Source organism: Notamacropus eugenii, chromosome 1 (genome assembly GCF_028372415.1).
Source record: "Notamacropus eugenii isolate mMacEug1 chromosome 1, mMacEug1.pri_v2, whole genome shotgun sequence".
Taxonomy (NCBI): domain Eukaryota; kingdom Metazoa; phylum Chordata; class Mammalia; order Diprotodontia; family Macropodidae; genus Notamacropus; species Notamacropus eugenii.
Window position 1 is genome coordinate 102,265,484 of NC_092872.1, and position 18,512 is coordinate 102,283,995.

The 18,512-nt window shown below is 35.8% G+C and overlaps 1 protein-coding gene across 8 annotated transcripts in view; it reads left to right on the plus strand.

Annotated features, from left to right (window-relative positions):
- Positions 1 to 18,512, plus strand: part of PIP5K1B (phosphatidylinositol-4-phosphate 5-kinase type 1 beta) — a 338,296-nt gene that overhangs the window by 253,677 nt on the left and 66,107 nt on the right. For 7 of the 8 annotated variants that reach the window (XR_011967427.1, XM_072611031.1, XM_072611030.1 and 4 more), the window contains 2 exons: positions 4,344 to 4,499; positions 7,540 to 7,684. Coding sequence is in view for 7 of the 8 variants with exons in the window: in XM_072611031.1 (XP_072467132.1) it covers positions 4,344 to 4,499; positions 7,540 to 7,684 (301 nt within the window). In the remaining variant the exon portion in view is untranslated. Of the gene's footprint in view, positions 1 to 4,343; positions 4,500 to 7,539; positions 7,685 to 17,192; positions 18,215 to 18,512 lie in introns of those variants that run through there. The other variant, XM_072611054.1, reaches the window with a different exon arrangement.

Consider the following 18,512-nt stretch of genomic DNA (forward strand, 5'->3'; position numbering starts at 1 on the left):
TTGTTTTCCATGCCTATCAAAAGTAGGCAGTACTAGTGAGCAAAGAAATGGACAATCAGACAATCAGTAAATCTTTATTATACACTCTGTGTCTGTGCTAAGCCTCAGGATACAGAGACAAAAGTGACCCAGTCCTTGTGTTAAAGCAGCTTACATTCTAAGGTGAAAGATATCAAGAATATGTATAAGTAGATACATGATGGAGACAAAATTATTACATGGCCATTTTGGTAGGGAGACCACTGGTATCTAGCAGGAGGGGAAGCAGGGATGAGGCAAAGCTTCCTGTGGAAGGTAAGGTGGCACTTAGCTTTGTCTCAAAGGAAAGGGATTCTGTGAAGCAGAGGTAAGGAGAAAGAGCATTCCAGGCATGGAAGATGAGCTAGGGGTGCAAAAGCATGCAAACAAGAAATAGAACATTTGTTTACAGAATACAGAGTAGGAAGGTGAGCAACAAGCATTTATCAAGAACTTTTTTATGTGCCAGACACTGGGTTAAGCACTGGGAGGCAAAAAGATACTTCTTGCCCTCAATAGGCTTATACTGTAATAGAAAAACTGAAAGTGGTGGGGTAGGCGATGGAAAATGCACGTGAGGTCATGATATCCAAGTTCAGAAAGTCAGAAGCAGTGTCAGAAGGAGAACGAAAGTTAGTCAGCTTGGCCCTTTACCCAAAATAGGTAGGGAGGAACTCATCAGTAGGAGGAAGCTAGCATGGAGGAGGGATGTTCCAGGGTGAGGAGACCCCAACATTGATGGAAGTCTAGGGCAAGAAAGCAACTAAGGCATGGAGGCAAAATCTAGAAAGTCAGAAGCAAAGCCAGGTGGTAACTGTAAGGCATATAAGGAATCTATAATCTAATAAATATACATTATATATGTGTATATATGTATTTTGTGTGTATACACATGTTGTACATGTGTATGCACATGTATACATGTACGTGTTTATGCACATATATGTGTGTGTGTATTGCATTGTGATATGTGTATGCATACATGTTATATGTGTGCGTGCATATTATATATGTGTATATATACATCTCTGTGTACACACATACATATCCTCTAAAAAGGCAGGCTATAACAATTAATAACATTATTATCTTGGGCAAGTCACGATTTCTTTAAGCCTCGGCTTTCCTTATCTGTAAAATAAGTATAATAATATTTGGAGATAATGTTTAGCTTTAAAGCCATATATCACCCAAGTGAGCAAACTCATCTAAGTGATTAGGAAAATCCCTGCCTGGTGGCATGGAGGTAGAGTTCAAATGGGATGATGAGCAACTGTAAACCAAAAGTCAGGCTTGGTCAATATCAACAACAGCAACATCCCAACAGGATGAAATAAGCAGGAAAATTAAGTATAAAAGCAAAGGTCAGGTTGGAAGATTCATTCTAAATCAGAGACCAAAAAGTCAGAGACCTTGACCGTTTGCCTAGCTCAGTCTGTCTCTCTAAAATTCTTATATCTGGAGGACAGAGTGCTGAACTTAGAGCCAGGATGATCTGAGTTTAAATCTAGTCTATGACATTTACTAGCTATATGGCCCTAAGCAAGTCACTTCACTCTGCCTTAGTAGAGGCATCTGTCAAATGGAGTTATAATACTTACCTGTCAGGGTTATGTGAGAACAAAATGAGAAAATGTCTGGAAAGTGCTTTGCAAGCCTTAAAGCACTACATAAAAGCTATTTTTATTATTATTATTGGTCCCTACTCTACATCAGCGTAGATAGAAGCAACTCATTCCTTACTCAGTTCTACCAGTAAAGATATGGACTAATACACATAAAACAATATATAAACGTGAGTTGCATTAGAGAAGACAAATTGGGAGGTGAGCCCTCTTAATGTCAAGTTTATTGTAATGGGAAAGGGAAAAAATGATCCTCAACGGATCACAACGTATTCCACGTCTGTAATGTGTGTACTTCTCTGTATTTTGCAGTAAGACTTTTGGATTTAAGACTACTTCAGGCACTTGAGAGCTTTTCTCCCCTTCTCTAAACTAGAAAACTGCTGCCCTTGTATACCCCAGAGTACTCCTCCATGGAAGCTCTTGCAAATTGACTTTTTGAAGAGACCCATTTGGCAGCATAATCTGAGTCATGAGAGCCATAAGTCTAAGTGCAATTGTCCTAAATGAAGTGATTGTCAGGGTCTTCTTTGTGGAAATCTCCACAGAGGAGTAACACAGACAAAGCTTCAAGAAGCTTCACCCTCTCTTCTTTACTCCTCTCCTTCAGGGAAATGATCTTAAAATGTTAAGTACTAGACAAAATCATGTCAAAATGAAGACTGACTATAATGGAATGTGATCCGGCTTGGACTCAAAAGTAATTTCCACAGGAGTTTTTGCAAGAGAATTCTCTGAATTCAGTGGAGTTCACAGGGTGGTGGTTTGAATGCTCTTGCGTCAGTTCATTTCTCCAACATGTTTTTGAAGTTCTGTAGTATTGAGAAGACAAAGATCAGAACTGAATTATGTTTCACACAGAATTGACCTAGCATAGACCAAGGAGAGGGAAGTCACTGTGTGGGAATTCACTGAAGGAGAGCAGGAGCTTCAAGTGACTTGGCTTAAGTTAAATAGTATTACTGTCAGATTGGGTACTGCCATGTTCTGAACATTCCTGAGCCCAAGTTAATATGACCGGGGTCATGAGAACTTGACATTCTTCACCATTTGAACTTACCAACCCATTAGACAAACATTTATGGCAACAACAGTTAACAGTGTTCTACCCAAAAAAAAAGCAATTCTTTAAAAAGTTACGTAGAATTAAAATTTCAGTCATATCTGGAGATGATGAAACTTTATGTACTTTGACCCAATGATCTCACTACCAAGCACAAACCTTAAGGAGGTTAGAGATGGAAATAAAGATAAAATATAAATATTATCATTTTTATTATTATTTAATACAATATAAAATAAAAAATATAGCCACAGTGTTTGGAGTAGCATGCTTTGTAGGTACCACAGAACTAGAGGCAAAGAGGATGCCTATCACTTGGGGACTAGCTATGCAAACTATGGTTTATGAATAAAACGATATTATTATACCTTAAGAAATGGTAAATATGAGGATTTCACAGAAACATGAGGAGACTTGTATGAACTGACACAGAACAAAGTCAGAAGAGTAGACACTATGCCTAGAATAACATAACTCAAAAAACTCTCATTTACTAAAAGACAGGTAAACTAAAAGGGAGGCAGTGACCAATTATGGCTCCCAAGAGCAATCCTTTGATAATTACCTATATTACCTTGTTAAAGTCACATAATGTCCCCAAGACCTCAGTTTCCTTATCTATAAAATGAGGGAGGTTTGACTAGCAAGGCCCTAAGGTCCATTCTAGTCCCGCATATAGGAGCCTACAGTGTCAGTACAGAGCTGGGAGATGACATGACATACCCATACGTCATATGATATGTGACATTTTGCATATTCTCTCAGTATTAGCATCTGATCAGTTATTTTGCTTAGCCATTTTTCATTGTTACAAGGGAAGTGCAGAGGGAGAATCTTTTGGCACATGAACATGGTGTAAAAAACAAAAATGGTACATTTTTTCTGAAGATGAATACAGAGCGCTTGGGCATGCTAATAATGAGTGAAGGCTTTGATAAGTTTCTAGGTCCTCAACTTACCTTTCCGACCAAGTTACAAATACCCCTCTTCATATGTTCTATGCTCTAGCTATACTGTCCTTCTTACCGTTCTTCATCCATGACACTACACCTCCCAGTCTTTGTCCTAGCTGTCTCCCATATCTAGAATTTACTCCCTATCTCTTAGTTTCCTTGGAGATTTAACTCAAGTACCACCTTCCTCACATGACCTTTATTGTTTCCCTCAGTCATTGGTATATTCCTTTCAAAAATTACCCTTTATCTCATATATTCCTATATATGCTTGTTTCTACTGATAAAAGTAAGCTTCTTAAGAGAAAGAACTGTTTAGCTTTTGTTGTATGCCCACCATCCAGCACAATACTAATTCAAAGTGGCTACCTGATTTGTTGATTGATGGATTGTTTGATTAAATATACATTTCAGAAGATCCCTGCCTCCTTTCACAGCTTACAGAATTTGAACTGATAAAAACCACCTATTTCAATGCCTTCATCTTATAGAAAAGGAAACTGAGGCCCAGAGAGTTTAACTACCTTATCCAAGCTCATTCATGTGGTAAATAGCAGAGCTGAGATTTGAACCCAGGTCCTTTGACTCCAAAATCAAAACTATTGATTTGATATTCTCCAGAGATGACTAAAATGTTAAACTACAAAATAATTAATAGCATTTTGTTTCTTTTTTCTCTTCTAGCTTTGAGGTCCTCACCTTCTAAAAGAAGATGTAATTCCATTGCTGCCTTAAAGGCTACATCACAGGAAATTGTATCTTCTGTGAGCCAGGAATGGAAGGATGAAAAGCGTGATCTGCTTACCGAAGGGCAGAGCTACAGCAGCCTTGATGAGGAAGGTAAGATGGACTAACTTCTGATCTGGTTGCTATGGAAACATGCTCATTCACACCTGGAAGGGTTTTTAGCGTTAGATTGTTGCTGGTTGTTGTTTAGTTTTCATAGATTATACCTCATGGCATTCATCTTTGACACAAGCTAATCAGTAGACTAGAGGCAAAACCTACAGTTCTCCAAATCCTAGTCCACTGGACTAGGCCTATCGAACTGGAATGACACTCTACCTGTCTACCTTCTTTCCCTCCCCACTCTAACCCACCCTCTCCAAAAATCCATGCCAGTTGCACATGTTGTACTTTTGATATTCTAGTTGTTTTCAATAGGAATTTCTTGGAAGAATACCTTTGAGGGTACTAAATACTCAAACAGTTGAATTTTAATGGGTCTGTGATCTCATGGATATGAATATGCATTTTCTAGATACATATCACCACCCATCCATGCCTTCCACATAATTTTTCTTAATTTTCTAGTTTATAATGAACTTGAAAAAATTAACAAATACAAACATTTCCCTATACAAAGAACAGAAACAAAAGAATTGCATATGAATCATGAATCTGTTATATATAGCTTATTTTGAAGTATGTATTAAATTTTTAAGTTAATCTATTTGTTTTTAGTTTTCACCATTCACTTTTATAAGATTTTGAGTTCTTAATTATCCATCCTCCCTCTACTTTTCTCTCTCCAAGATAGCATGCAATCTGATATAGGCTATATATGTATGATCAGAATATTAGAAATATGTTAAATTTAACTATCAGTCTTGCCCTGCCTGTCTCTGCCCCTTTGTGAACTTCTGTTTTCTTCTTTCATTTTTAAATATTTCATAGACATGCCTTTTTTCTTTTTTTCTGTTCTTAAACATATTCTCCTTGAGATTCTCCATGTAAGATCTCTAGCTAATGGAGACTTTCCTCCAGGTTGGAGATTGCTAGCCTCTTTTTATGTCATGGACCCCTTTTGTAGTCTGATGATGTCTATGGGCTCCTTTTCAGAATAATGTTTTTAAAAGCATAAAATAAAATGTATAAGGTTACAAAGGAATTCTGTTATATCATCATGCAATTAACAAAACTTGAAAAAAACACACATTGGAATCCCAAGTTAAGAACTTTTGCTTTAGGTCTCTTTATATTTTGTGAGTTGCCAGGGTGAATACCAGTGAAGCTGTCCATCTGCTTTCCACCACTCTTAATACATCAACATATTTATAAAGTGCTTTAAGACTTACAAAATCTAAATCTTTACAAAAGGTTAGATTTTACTTTAGAAGGGATGTATGAAGGTGATTAAAAGGAGGCCATGCTGACTTCAGAGAGAGTGAAAGTAGGTAGTGGGTGGTAAATGGGAATTACAGATAGGTCAGCTTGATCTTCCTTTCATTTATGCTAATGGAACTTGTAAGGCTCATTCTACAGTTACATAAATTGTAAGAGAGAAATTAACACATTTTTCTGGTTTTTGAAGCATTAGTCTCTCCCATCAGTGTATCTCTTATCAATGTATCAAAAGCATTCCAAGAGCTGTAAAAATGTGCATACCCTTTAACCCAATACCGCTCGTAGGGATGTATCCCAAAGAGATCATAAAAATGGGAAAAAGTCCCACATGTACAAAAATATTTATAGCAGCTCTTTTTGTGGTGACCAAGAACTGGAAATCGAGGGAATGCCCATCAGTTGGGGAATGGCTAAACAAGTTGTGGTATATGAATATAAGGGAATACTATTGCCCTATAAGAAATGATGAACGGGTGGACCTCAGAAAAACCTGGAAAGACTTACATGAACTGATGCTGAGTGAAGTGAGCAAAGTCAGGAGAACATTATACACAGTAACAACCACAGTGTGCAAGGACTGTTTTTGATAGACTTAACCCTTCGCAGTAATGCAAGGACCTAAAATATTTCCAAAGGACTCGTGATGCAAAATGCCAGCCACATCCAGAGAGAGAACTATGGAGTTAAAATGCAGAATGAAGCAGACTTTTTTCCTTCTTTGTTATATCTTGTTTCTCTCATGGTTTCTCCCATTCATTCTAATTCTTCTATGCAATATGACTAATGTGAAAATATGTTTAATAGGAATGCATGTGTAGAACCCATATAAGATTGCATGCCATCTCAGGGAAGAGGGAGGGAAAATTTGGAACTTATGGAAGTGATTGTTGAAAACTGAAAAACAATAAATTAATAAATTTTGAGAAAAAAATCATTCCAGATATGCAATAATCTCTGAAAATGTGTAAATATATCACATAAAGGTCAATGGAGAATCATATGGTGTGTATGAGCAGGCAAAAATATAACAAACGATGGATTTCAAAGAATAAAAGATGGGATAGGGAAATATTTCGGGGGAAAAAGGTAGGGTATCATGTGAAGAAGGTGAGAGATGACAAGTGGACAGCCAGATTGCTTTAATGGCTTTCTTCTAATGTTAGCAGAAAGCAAAGATGACCTTCAGGATGTTGAGTGGCCCTCTTGTGGTGAATTTCTAGAATTCACCTAGGATGGGCAAGTATGACTGGGTTGTGATTGATGCTGCTAAGGGGCACATCCACCTTGTCCAAATGAAATTGCAGGTCCAATTGAGTATGAGTTGAGTCTTAGTCTTAGGATCTAATCACAGGAATATCCTTGGATAGTGTTAATAAATATCCATTACCTAGAGCAGGCTTTGGTTGCAATTAGCCATTAGCCTATTTTATTTATTATTTTATTTATCCTGTAAATAAACAGATCTTACTAATTCAAAATTCTTAGAGCTAAAATAAAGCCTACATCTTCAAAGGAATATTCCTAATGTAATTTCTATAAACTATTTTCAAGTTAATTCTGTTCCCCTACTATTTAATCTGTTTTCATGAAGCTTTTTACATCTCTATAGAAGTACAAAAATAAAGATAATTCATAATTTAATTTGCTGTCAAACATGTCCACCTTGTGCTTTTGCCACATTTAAATGCCGATCCAATCTAAAGTGATACTGTATTAACTCCAATTCATTACTGTTGCTGTCTACACTTCACAGCACTGGGATCCAGGCACCGACCAGACCTTGTGCCGAGCACTCCATCTCTGTTTGAAGCAGCCTCCTTAGCAACAACAATTTCTTCCTCTTCTTTATATGTCAATGAGCAATACCCACATGATGGAACTACACTTTATTCAAACAGGTAACAGTTACCTTTCAAGCAAATGACCTAGTTACTCATCAAACAATGTTACCATGGTGACATCATGCCTAGGACAATGTCTCTGCCTGATGGTTTGTTTAATCAGAAAGCCGTTTTATTCCAATTGCCCCTTCTTGGAAGTAAAAGTTGGGAAGATTGTCATACTCTGTTGTCATGGATCTGAAAAATTTGTCAGTAGGAACAAGGCACATGTTTCTCTTTTATGATAGTTCTATTTGGAGACTGACAACATGGCTGTGTGAAGGAAGCCAAGTCTCTGGTCTGTAATTTTCTGCAAGCAGATTTTTTTTCCTAAGCAAGTGATTCATTAATATTACATGGCCCACTGCTAAGGTATTTTAACACTTCATGTCAATGAGCTTAGTGATTTTCCAAAACATTTAATGTGGTTTTCATATTTTGTATGGCTTGCTAGAATTGTTGAAAAAGACTACGTGTTTTGTTTTTTTCACTTTTCAAATAAAATATTAGTATGTGACTTCTGATGATAGACAGTGGTGTCTTTGTAGAAACTTGAGGTGAGAGGCCACAAATTTATGACTATTTGATTTTATGACAGAGAATGAAGAGGGATGCATGCGTGAATGGGAAGCATCTTGTTGGATGAGAATACTTTGAGATTTCACTTTGCTCTGCTGAGCTATGTAGGGATTTTGTTTTTGTGTCTGTAATGAACAAATATAAATAAAATGGACTTTTATATGCTCCATGCCAAAATCTTGATGGTGTCACAGTTTAGAGATTATTGCTGTAAAATCTTAAGTAATTCACTGCTTCGGAACTGCAAAAGGTGTTTGATTAAGTTAGTCTCTCAAGATTAGAGGTGTTTGAAATTATATACATGGTATTCAGTTGTGCTGTGACTATTAATTTAGTAGGCAAAATCAGAGGCAGCTAGGTAGCATTCTGGGCCAAGAGTCAGGAAGGCCCAAGCTTAAATTCAACCTCAGACGATTACTAACTGTGTGACCTTGGGCAATTCACTTAACCTCTATTTGCTTCAAATTCCTCAACTGTATAACAGCCACGCTGTGCAACGAGTGGCTTTGATAGACTCAGCTCTTCTCAGCAATGCAAGGATCTGAAACAATTCCAAAAGACTCATGATGGAAAATGCCATCCACATCCAGTCAAAGAAACATGGAGTCTGAGCACAGATTGAGGCATACTATTTGATCTCTTTTCTTTGTTTTGTTTTGTTTTTTCTTTCTCATGGTTCCTCCCATTCGTTCTAATTCTTCTATATAACATGACTAATGTGAAAATATGTTTGATAAGGATGTATATGTAGAGTCTATATTGGATTGCATGCCTTCTTGGGGTGGGGCAAAGGGAGGGAGGTGGAGAAAATTTAAAACTTATAGAAGTGAATGTTGCAAACTAAAAATAAATCAATTAATTTGTAAAAAAAAAAAAAATACTTTAACTGTAAAAAGATGCCAATAACAGCACCCATTTCCCAAGGTTGCTATGAAGATCAGTCCCTGGCACAAAGTAGGTGCTATTAAAATGTTTATTTCTACCCACGCCCCCCCTCCCCGATAAATAGCAATTTCTTTACATAGCACATTCTGTGTAGACAGAAATTGGTTATGTAGACATTTTTGCATCTCAGTAAAGGGGGGATCCCTATATCAATGAATTCACAGGTCCAGGCCCTATCTTTATAATGATGCTTTTCAAGTGAGAGGCAAATTTGTGGGTAAGGGTTAACAGAAGGGAAGCTTAAGGCCTCACTTTTGTTGTTGTTAAGTCATTTTTCAGTCCTGTCCAACTCTTCAAGACCTGATTTGGAGTTTTCTTGCCAAGAATACTGGAGTGGTTTGCCATTTCCTTCTCTCATTCATTTTTCAGATGAGGAAACTGAGGCAAACAGAGTTACATGATTTGCTCAGGGTCACACAGCTAGTAAATGTCTGAGGCCAGATTTGAACTCAGGAAGATGAATCTTCCTGACTTGAAGCCCAAAGCTCTATCTGCTGCTCCACCTAGCTGCCCTAAGTGCTATATTAGTATTCCCAAAATATCAAAAGTAAAGGCTGATCAATGTTGTCTTTTGAACCGATTCATAATACCCCATCATCTGGGGACTCCAGTTAGTGTAACAACAGTGGGCTTGCTCTCCCAAAGTGCTCTCTCTGTAAGTCAATCAATAAACTTTTATTAAGTTCTGACTAGGTGCTAGGAACTGTGCTAAGCTCTGAGAATACAAAGAAAAGACCCCTTATACTCTCAAGGACTTCACAATCTAATGTCAGTACCAATTTGTTGCTCCATAAACATTCAGGACTTTGTTGATGCCATAGTCTCCTCACATAGCAATTGATTATCCTCTGAAGTCTGGGTTCTCTCTGTTTTCCAAGGTGACAGTTAACTATTCTGGTCTCATCTGTAAAATGAGAGAGCTTGATAGTAAATGACATCTTTCATTATTCTAAAAATCTTGCTATACGGAAAATTCACATCTGCATGTTGGCTAAATTCTATGGAAGTGAAATCCCCAGAACTCTAAATCTTTTGTTATGACAGATTCTTCTCAGCATCCTAAAAGTTGGGAGTTCTGCCTTCTTCATCTTTGTAACTTCTTTCCCCACCATAATTACTTACACATGGCAAGAATTTAATAAGTGTCTATTGAGTTGAATTAAATCAAATATTGATTTGAATAATTGAGCTTTTGGTCAAGATGTGTGGATCTTTTATTATTTAGGGATTTTCACAGTAATGGTATTTGCTACAATGGTATCTATCCAGTAGCTAATGATTTTTTTTCATAAACTACCTACCATTAAAATGATTTTAAATTTGCTACAGACTGAATGTTAAAATGACACCATTAGTTTAAAATGTCACATTGCTAAAAATATGTCCCCAAAGTTCCTTATTTAAAAATGAATGTTTCCAAGTTATTAATGGTGCTTATTTTCTATTAATGTTCCACTCTGCTTGAGCTTATAATTTGTGTTCTTCTGCAAAAATTTATTGCAGTTTGGATTTCCCATACCATAAAATGATTGAAGTAAAAAAAGTGGCAAAGGAAAGAAGTGATGGAATTGGGGTAAGGGGAAAGGATGAGGGAAGGATATGACAGGATTCCTGCCCTATATAGGAGCTTAGTGTTGATGTGGGAAGATAAGACTTAGCTCTACTAAACAATTGTCTTCTATTGTTCTCAAATTAAGTGCAAAAGTTGTGGATACAGATTACAAACGGCTACCAGAATTTGGAGAAGTGTATGATGTCTCTGATCTTTGCCATTATCCCTTTAGTTAACATGGGGAAAGTAGAGAAACAGAAAGTAAATAATAACTGGAGAGGAAGTAGCACTCCATGCTTATACTCCCAACCCCCTAGTCTTGGCTCATGTTATCGTCAAAGAATTATCACCATTTTTATTATCATCATTTTTGCCACCTGAGCCCTGCTGGATAGTGCTTTCATTTGAGAAAGAAGACCTTCAGGTATCATCTATTCTGACATTCTGAGTACTGGGAGCTAATCTTAATGATACTTTGAAATAAAAAGGGGTCAAACACAGATTTTGTCATTCGTATAAGAGATTTTTCTGCCTTTTAGTTGTTATGAGTCATTTTCCTATTGAAAAGAAGGATTTTTGTCATGGCACTTTGACTTCATGTCATATGTACATGCCCTCAAATGGTCTCCAGCTAACATAACAAGCAGTGGTTGTTCTGACAACCTTTTTATACTTTTGAACTTTTTCAGAATGTCTATAAGGTCAAAAAAAAAAAAAGCCTAGATGGTTGGATAGCTAACTTAAATATTTCAGTTAGGAAATTGTGATCAGTTAAAACAATATGGTACAGTGGAAAGAAAGCTAGCTTCGAAATCAGAGAATCTGAGTTCCAATTCCATCTCTGATTCTTACTTCTCTCTCAATTAATTAACCACCCTCAGTTTCCTTATTGGAAACTATAGAGAAGGTTGGACTAGATGGCCTCCAGAGTTCCTGCTAAATGTAGATCTATGATCTTATCATCCTAGGAGGGGTGGAGGAGAGAAGAGGGTGGGCCAACACAGTAGCCACATTGAGATAATACTGATAGATCATATGTTGTTGAAATATCTGGAGAAAGGTTCCCAGCATGCTAGGAGCAGATTTACAGGAAAATAGGGAAAAGAGTTGTTTAGGATGGGAAGGCACAAATATGTTACCACTGGAATCATTAAAAGGAGTACTTTTTTCTTGACTAATTGTTTTATTTTTTTCTAATTTCTAATTTTAATTTTCGGTTCCAAATTCTTTCCCTCCCTCCACCCTTCCTCCAACCATTCAGAAAGCAAGAAATAGGCTACCTATTATACATATGAAGTCATGCATATTAGCCACCTTATGAAAAAAAGAAAGGAAGGAAGGAAAGATGGAGGGAGGAAGGTGTGGAAGGAAAGAAAGAAGGGAGAAAGAAAGGAAGAAGTAGAGAAAGAAAGAAGGAAAAAAACAAAGAAAGAGAAAGAAAAGAATGTTTCAATTTGCACTTGAAGTCCATAAGTTCTCTCTCTGGAAGTAGATAGTATTTTTCATCATAAGCCCATTGGAATTGTCTTAGATCATCACATTACTCAGAGTAACTAAGTCTTTCACATCGTTACAATATTGCTCTTCTATGTACAATTTTCTCCAAATTCTGCTCACTTCATTTTTCATTAATTCATATAAGTCTTCCTGGATTTTTCTGTATCATTCTTACAGCATAATAATATTCCATCAGAATCATAGACCCCAACTTGTTTAGCCATTCCCCAATTTATGGGCATCCCTTCAGGTTCCAGTTCTTTACCACCACAAAAAGAACTGCTATAAATAATTTTCTACATAGGAACCCTTTTCCTTTTTCCTTTGGTATTGATCAAAGGGTAAGTACAGTTTTATAGTCCCTTACGCATAGCTCCAAATTATTCTCCAGAATGACTGAACCAGTTCACAATTCCATCAACAGTACATTAATGTACCTATTTTTCCATATCCCCTCACATCACTCCACATCTCTCCCTGTCATGTTAGCCAGTCTGATGGATATGAGATGCTATCTCAGTTATTTTTTAATTTGCATTTCTCTAATTATTAGTGATTTTGAGCATTTTTTCATATGATAGCTTTGATTTTTTTTCTTCTGAAAACAGCCTATTCATTGCCTCTGACCATTTACCAATTGAGAAGTGGTTCTTATTTTTATAAATCCGGCTTAGTATCCTATATATTTGAGAAATAAAACCTTTATCAGAGAAACTTGCTATGAAATTTTTCCCAGCTTTCTACTTTCCTTCTAATGTTGGCTGCATTGGTTTGTGTAAAACCTTTTTAATTGAATGTAACCAAAATTGTCTACTTTCCCTCCCATAATGCTCTATATCTCTTAATTCATTCATAAACTCTTCCCTTATCCAAAGATCTGAGAGGTAATTTTCCCATGCTCCTCTAATTTGTTTATCTCTTCCTTTATATCCAAATAATATATCCATTTTGAGCTTATATGGTATGAGATGCTGATTTATTCCTAGTTTCTGCCAGACTGATTTCCAGTGAGTTCTTATCCCAATAAGTAGGATCTTTGAGTTTATCAAACACTAGGTTTATCAAATGCTTGAGAGTATCAAATACTAGGTTACTGCGATCATTTATTTCTATATGTTATATACCTAATCTCTTCCACTGATTGACCACTCTGTTTCTTCTCCAGGACTATGTTTTGGTGATTACTTTTATGATCTAATATTGATAGACTACCTTTCTTTATTTTTTGCATTGATTTCCTTGATATTCTTTGCCTTTTGTTCCTCTAGATGAATTTTGTTATTATTTTTCTAGCTCTATAAAATAATTCTTTGGTAGTTTGACTAGTATGACACTGAATAAATTAATTGAGCTAATATTGTCATTTTATATTATACTAGCTCAGCCTACCTATGAAATTAATATTTCTTGAATTGTTTATTTTCTTTACTTCTAGTTTATCCCCATTATAGATAATGTTTGTAATGCTGTAATCTAGACAGGATACCAATTTTGGAGTCAGAGGATCTGGGTTCCAGTTTTAGTTCTGTAGCTTACTACATGTGTGGCCTTGGGTAAATCACATCTTTAAAATGAAGAGTTTGAACTAGATGACTAAATCAGGCCCTAGTTCAAAATATTATGACTTACAATCTTAATCTTTAGACTCTGAGATACTTTCCAAGTTTAATTTGCCCCATTTTCCCTACATTTTTCCCTATTTTCTCTATACAAGGCTTGGGAGAAGAAACAAAACAATATCCTTTTAATAGAAATACATTTGTCTTTTTAAACTGACAGCATTAATATCTATTCTGTAACTACCTGCAAAGCCAGACAGAAAGGGACAACTTTCATTGTTCCATTATTTACTCTTCAGTATTCTTCCCCTCATAGCTTTCTCTATCAGCATCCTTTCATCTAACTCTGAGCAAGGCAGATTTCTGCACTACCCATATTGGGATACTAAGAATTCCAATTGTCTTCATCCCAGTAAACCTGCCTTGGCCACATCTGGTGAGCATGAAGAATCAATCCACAAGCATTTATTGAGTGGCTACTTTGAGCCTGGAACCTTACTAGACACTAGGGATACGAAGACAAAGAATGAAACAATCCCTACCCTCAAGGACCTCACATCCTAGCAGAGGGGACAACTTTTACATCTATGAGGGCATACAGGATAGATATAACAAGATTAAATATGAACTAATTTAAAAAAAGAGAATGCAAACACTGGGGTGGGAGATAGGGAGGATGTCAAAAAAGGCTTCTTTTGTAGAAGGTGATGCTTACACTGCATCTTCAAGGAAGAGAAAGATTATATAAAGCAAATGAGAGGAAGACATTCATTAGAGGCATGACCAGTACAAAAGGATGTAAATAGGAGATGGAGTGCTATGTGTGAAAAACAAAGGAAATACCAGTTTGGCTGGATTATAGAATGAGGGACAGAGAGAAATGTATAATGAGTTTGTAAAGTCAGATCGAATCCAGGTGACGAAGGACTTACAAAACTAAACAGAGTCATTTATATGTTTCTGGAGGTAACGGCTACTAACGTATATTAAGCAGGGAAGTAAAATGGTCGAAAGAGGGAAAGGCATCTTAGACTCTCTCTTGCCTCTCTATTCCAACATCCTCAGCCTTGCTGATGAATGTTACATGGAGAAGTTGTTTACTAATTTGAATTTTAGAAGAGTCTTGTCCTTTGTTTGAACCACAATTTTTTGTTTAATGAGAAAGGATGATACTTATTTCTTGGAACTGTTAAGAAAGGGGAAAGAAAGGGTATATTTAACAAAAACTTAGTGCAGTCTTGAGTAAATGCTTTCAAATAAGAATCTGCATGAAAATTGAATCATGACCATGATTATAGTTTGTGGTATACAAATTCTTTCCAAGTTCCATGCATCTAGATTTTAAATGGTGTAGTTTTCAGAGTTAATTCAGACAAAATGGACCCATATAGTATTTAACTGTAAATGATAACTAACATTTACATAGCACTTACTGTGTGCCAGGTGCTAAGTGCTTTATAAATATTATCTCATTTGATCCTCACAACAATCCTGGGAGGTAAGTGCTATTGTTATCCCCATTTTACAAATGAAGAAATTGAGATGAATAGAGGTTAACTGAATTGCCTAGGGTTAACTGAATTTGAACTCAGGTCTTCCTGACTCCAAGTCTGGTGCCCTATCCACTGTACCACCTAGCTGCCCCATAAATAGAGTTTTATGAAATATTAGACTGGTAGATCTAAACAGATTATAGACTTGCATCAGTTGTACTCCACTATACCCTTAAGAGCAATGATTAAGACATTTAATAATCTGAGTAAGGTAGGTATCATTCATTCACTTTTATTAAAACTAATATTCATTGATGAAACAATTCTCCTCTCATACCTAGATCATACCATATCTACAGTCAAATTATAGACTTGGAAAAAGTGATATTCCCTTATTATCTTCTTCAGAAACTATGTGACCTATCTTTTCATATATTTGTTTCGTTTAGAACAAAGGATAATTTAGATGATATTTAAATGTAATTTAAGAGGTCACCCAGGCATTACTATTGTATCATAGATGTAGACATTGTTACAGTTGTGCATTTGGGTCTTTCAATTCTGCCTGCTTCACTCTAAAATTCTAAATCTTTTCATATGTCTTAGGAAATGTGTCGTGTCATAAATACAGTACTAGACTTGGAATCAGAAAGACCTAAGTTCAGAGCTTGCCTCTGACACTGTGTGAACCCTAGACAAGTCACTTAACCTCTCTTGACCTCAGTTTCTTCATCTGTAAAACAGAGAATAGCAGTGCCTTGTAGTATATCTCCCTCACAGTGTTGTTTCTGAAGAGCAAATGAGATAACATACATAAAGCACTCTGGAAATTTTAAAGCATTATTGAAGTCTCAGTCATTATTGTTTCCATGTTTCTCTGAATTCTCCATATTTATCAATAATTTGTCAATAATATTCCATTTCAGTCATATACCACCATTTGTTGTCATTCCAGAATCACTGGACACTTTTTTGTTTCAACTTTTTGTTATTGCAAATAAAGCTGCCATTAATATACTAATTATGGTCATCAATAACCTTCCATCCTGGTTAAGGCAGAGGTTAAGAGACCAAAGGTTTCACAGATATCCTGAATAACCATGTTATGCCCTCCAATAGTTAGTCACACAATAGGAAAGACACTTACTAGTCTTAAGTAGAGACACAGATGGGAAAGGATTCTCTGAATCACAAAATAAAATGTCTAACAGAAATTTTTTCTAGATTAAGTTGGTAAGCAAATGTAGATTGTCTCTCTTGTCAATGACATCATTGGGCTATGAACCCAATAACAGGACAAGGGATGTGAACAGTATAATGACTTTTCTTACGTAATTTTTTGAGTTCTATTCATAATTCTTCATCTGTTCAGTCTTTCTTTTCACATATGATTTTGAATAAGATTTTCTTTTAGATGAGAGTAGCTATAATCTTGTTAGAAGAGTTGCTTGGGGCGGGGGGGGGGCTTTCCATTAAGCAAGTGAATCATGACAATAATTGGCACTGATGCAGAACATTTACAAGTATACTGTCTTCTCACACAGAATGGCATGTAAGACTGGTTCGTTGTCATCAGAACAATCAATTAAGAATTTATGTAGGACAGTGAAGCACCTAATAAAATTGTCAGACACCATGTGGTTACTCAAAGTCAATAGTCCCTGCTTGACTGAATATGACCCTTTTTTAAGGACATTAGAAAACTGTTGGAATATATCTAACTAATTTGTCTGTCCAGGAAAAACTGGAATGACTATGTCTACCCAAAAAAAGGTATTAAATTTTAAATCCCAGATTCCTTAGTAGAATGTGAATACTAACCTACTTACGTATAGAGGATTTTTGTTGGATATTTTATTTTTGATTCACAAAATTCATATCCTTTTGCTTTTCTCCTTAAGACAACAAAGTGCCTTTCCTGCAGTTTGACAGACCATTGAAAGGGAAAAATTGGTTATTAAGGATCGCTCATGAAACTCTGATCTCTTACTCCTGTGTCAACCAGGATCAAAGGTCATCTACAACAATAGTTTTCCTAGGTGTAGTTGTCTTCTGTACATACCTGTGCAATTACAGGGCATTCTATAGGAAATACAAATTAAGGAGGTCAAAAATCAGACAGTCTCTGTCCTAGAATCAGTCTTGCTTCTGTGTCCTTATGGCTGGTGCCATATCTGATCTATTTGGACTTCTTAAATTCCAGACCTTTCTTTGCCCTGATGCCTTGTTTTTCTTATTAACCTTATAGTTCTCAAGGCTTCAGTTTGTTTCTGAATATGGTAAGCCAGTTATTCTATAGTTTTTGATTTTGATTTCCTAATTCCTAAATCTTCAGCTTGTTTCTAAGCTCTGGAGTTACTGGAATATTTACCCTCTAGGGCTTTAATCCAGAATCACTATAATGTGCCTGCTCTCTCCCAATCCAGGCCAGCCTTCCAGAAGCAATATAATTGTATTGCTTTTGGCCAAAGATAAATGAAAAACAGAATAAAAAGTAGGTGTAATGACATTTTAAAAATAAACTTAAAAACTCAAATAAGAACAAAAAGTGAGTTTGAATGTGAGAATAAGGATCAATGGAGATAAACAGAGAAATTACATTAAGGAACCATAGAGAATAAAGCATACATGTGCAAACTGGCATAACAGATAAATTTGTAAATAAAAAGTTAACTGAACTATAAAAAGACTGTAATGGTAGAAGAACTTAATATTCTCTTTCAGACTTGAATAAGTCTAATAGAAGGATAAAAGGAAAACTGTAGAGCTGAACAAACTGTTGGAGAATTTAGAACTAGAAGACATGATTTTTGTGAGTGGGAACACTGATGTTTGTATTTCATCATCCCACAAGGTGTCTTACAGGGCAATTTTGTTTACTGTCATGTTAGATTTAAAATACGCTTTTTAAACTGTATTAACAAAAGTTCACTAGTTCATATACAATTCCTTTTTGTTCTTTGTATTTTGAAATTCTGTGTTTGATTAGGTTCATAATGAAAAATAAAATTACAAAATAAATTGGTTTTAACCCAAATGTTTGAGAGATCTAGTGCCAATATGGAGATATATATTATAAATTTATATATGCATTATATAAATATATTGTATATATTATATATAAATACATATATATATGCATATATATATATATATATATAAATACAGAGAAATAACTAAATAAGCTCTTAGGAAAAAAAGCCTTATGCTTTTGCACAGAC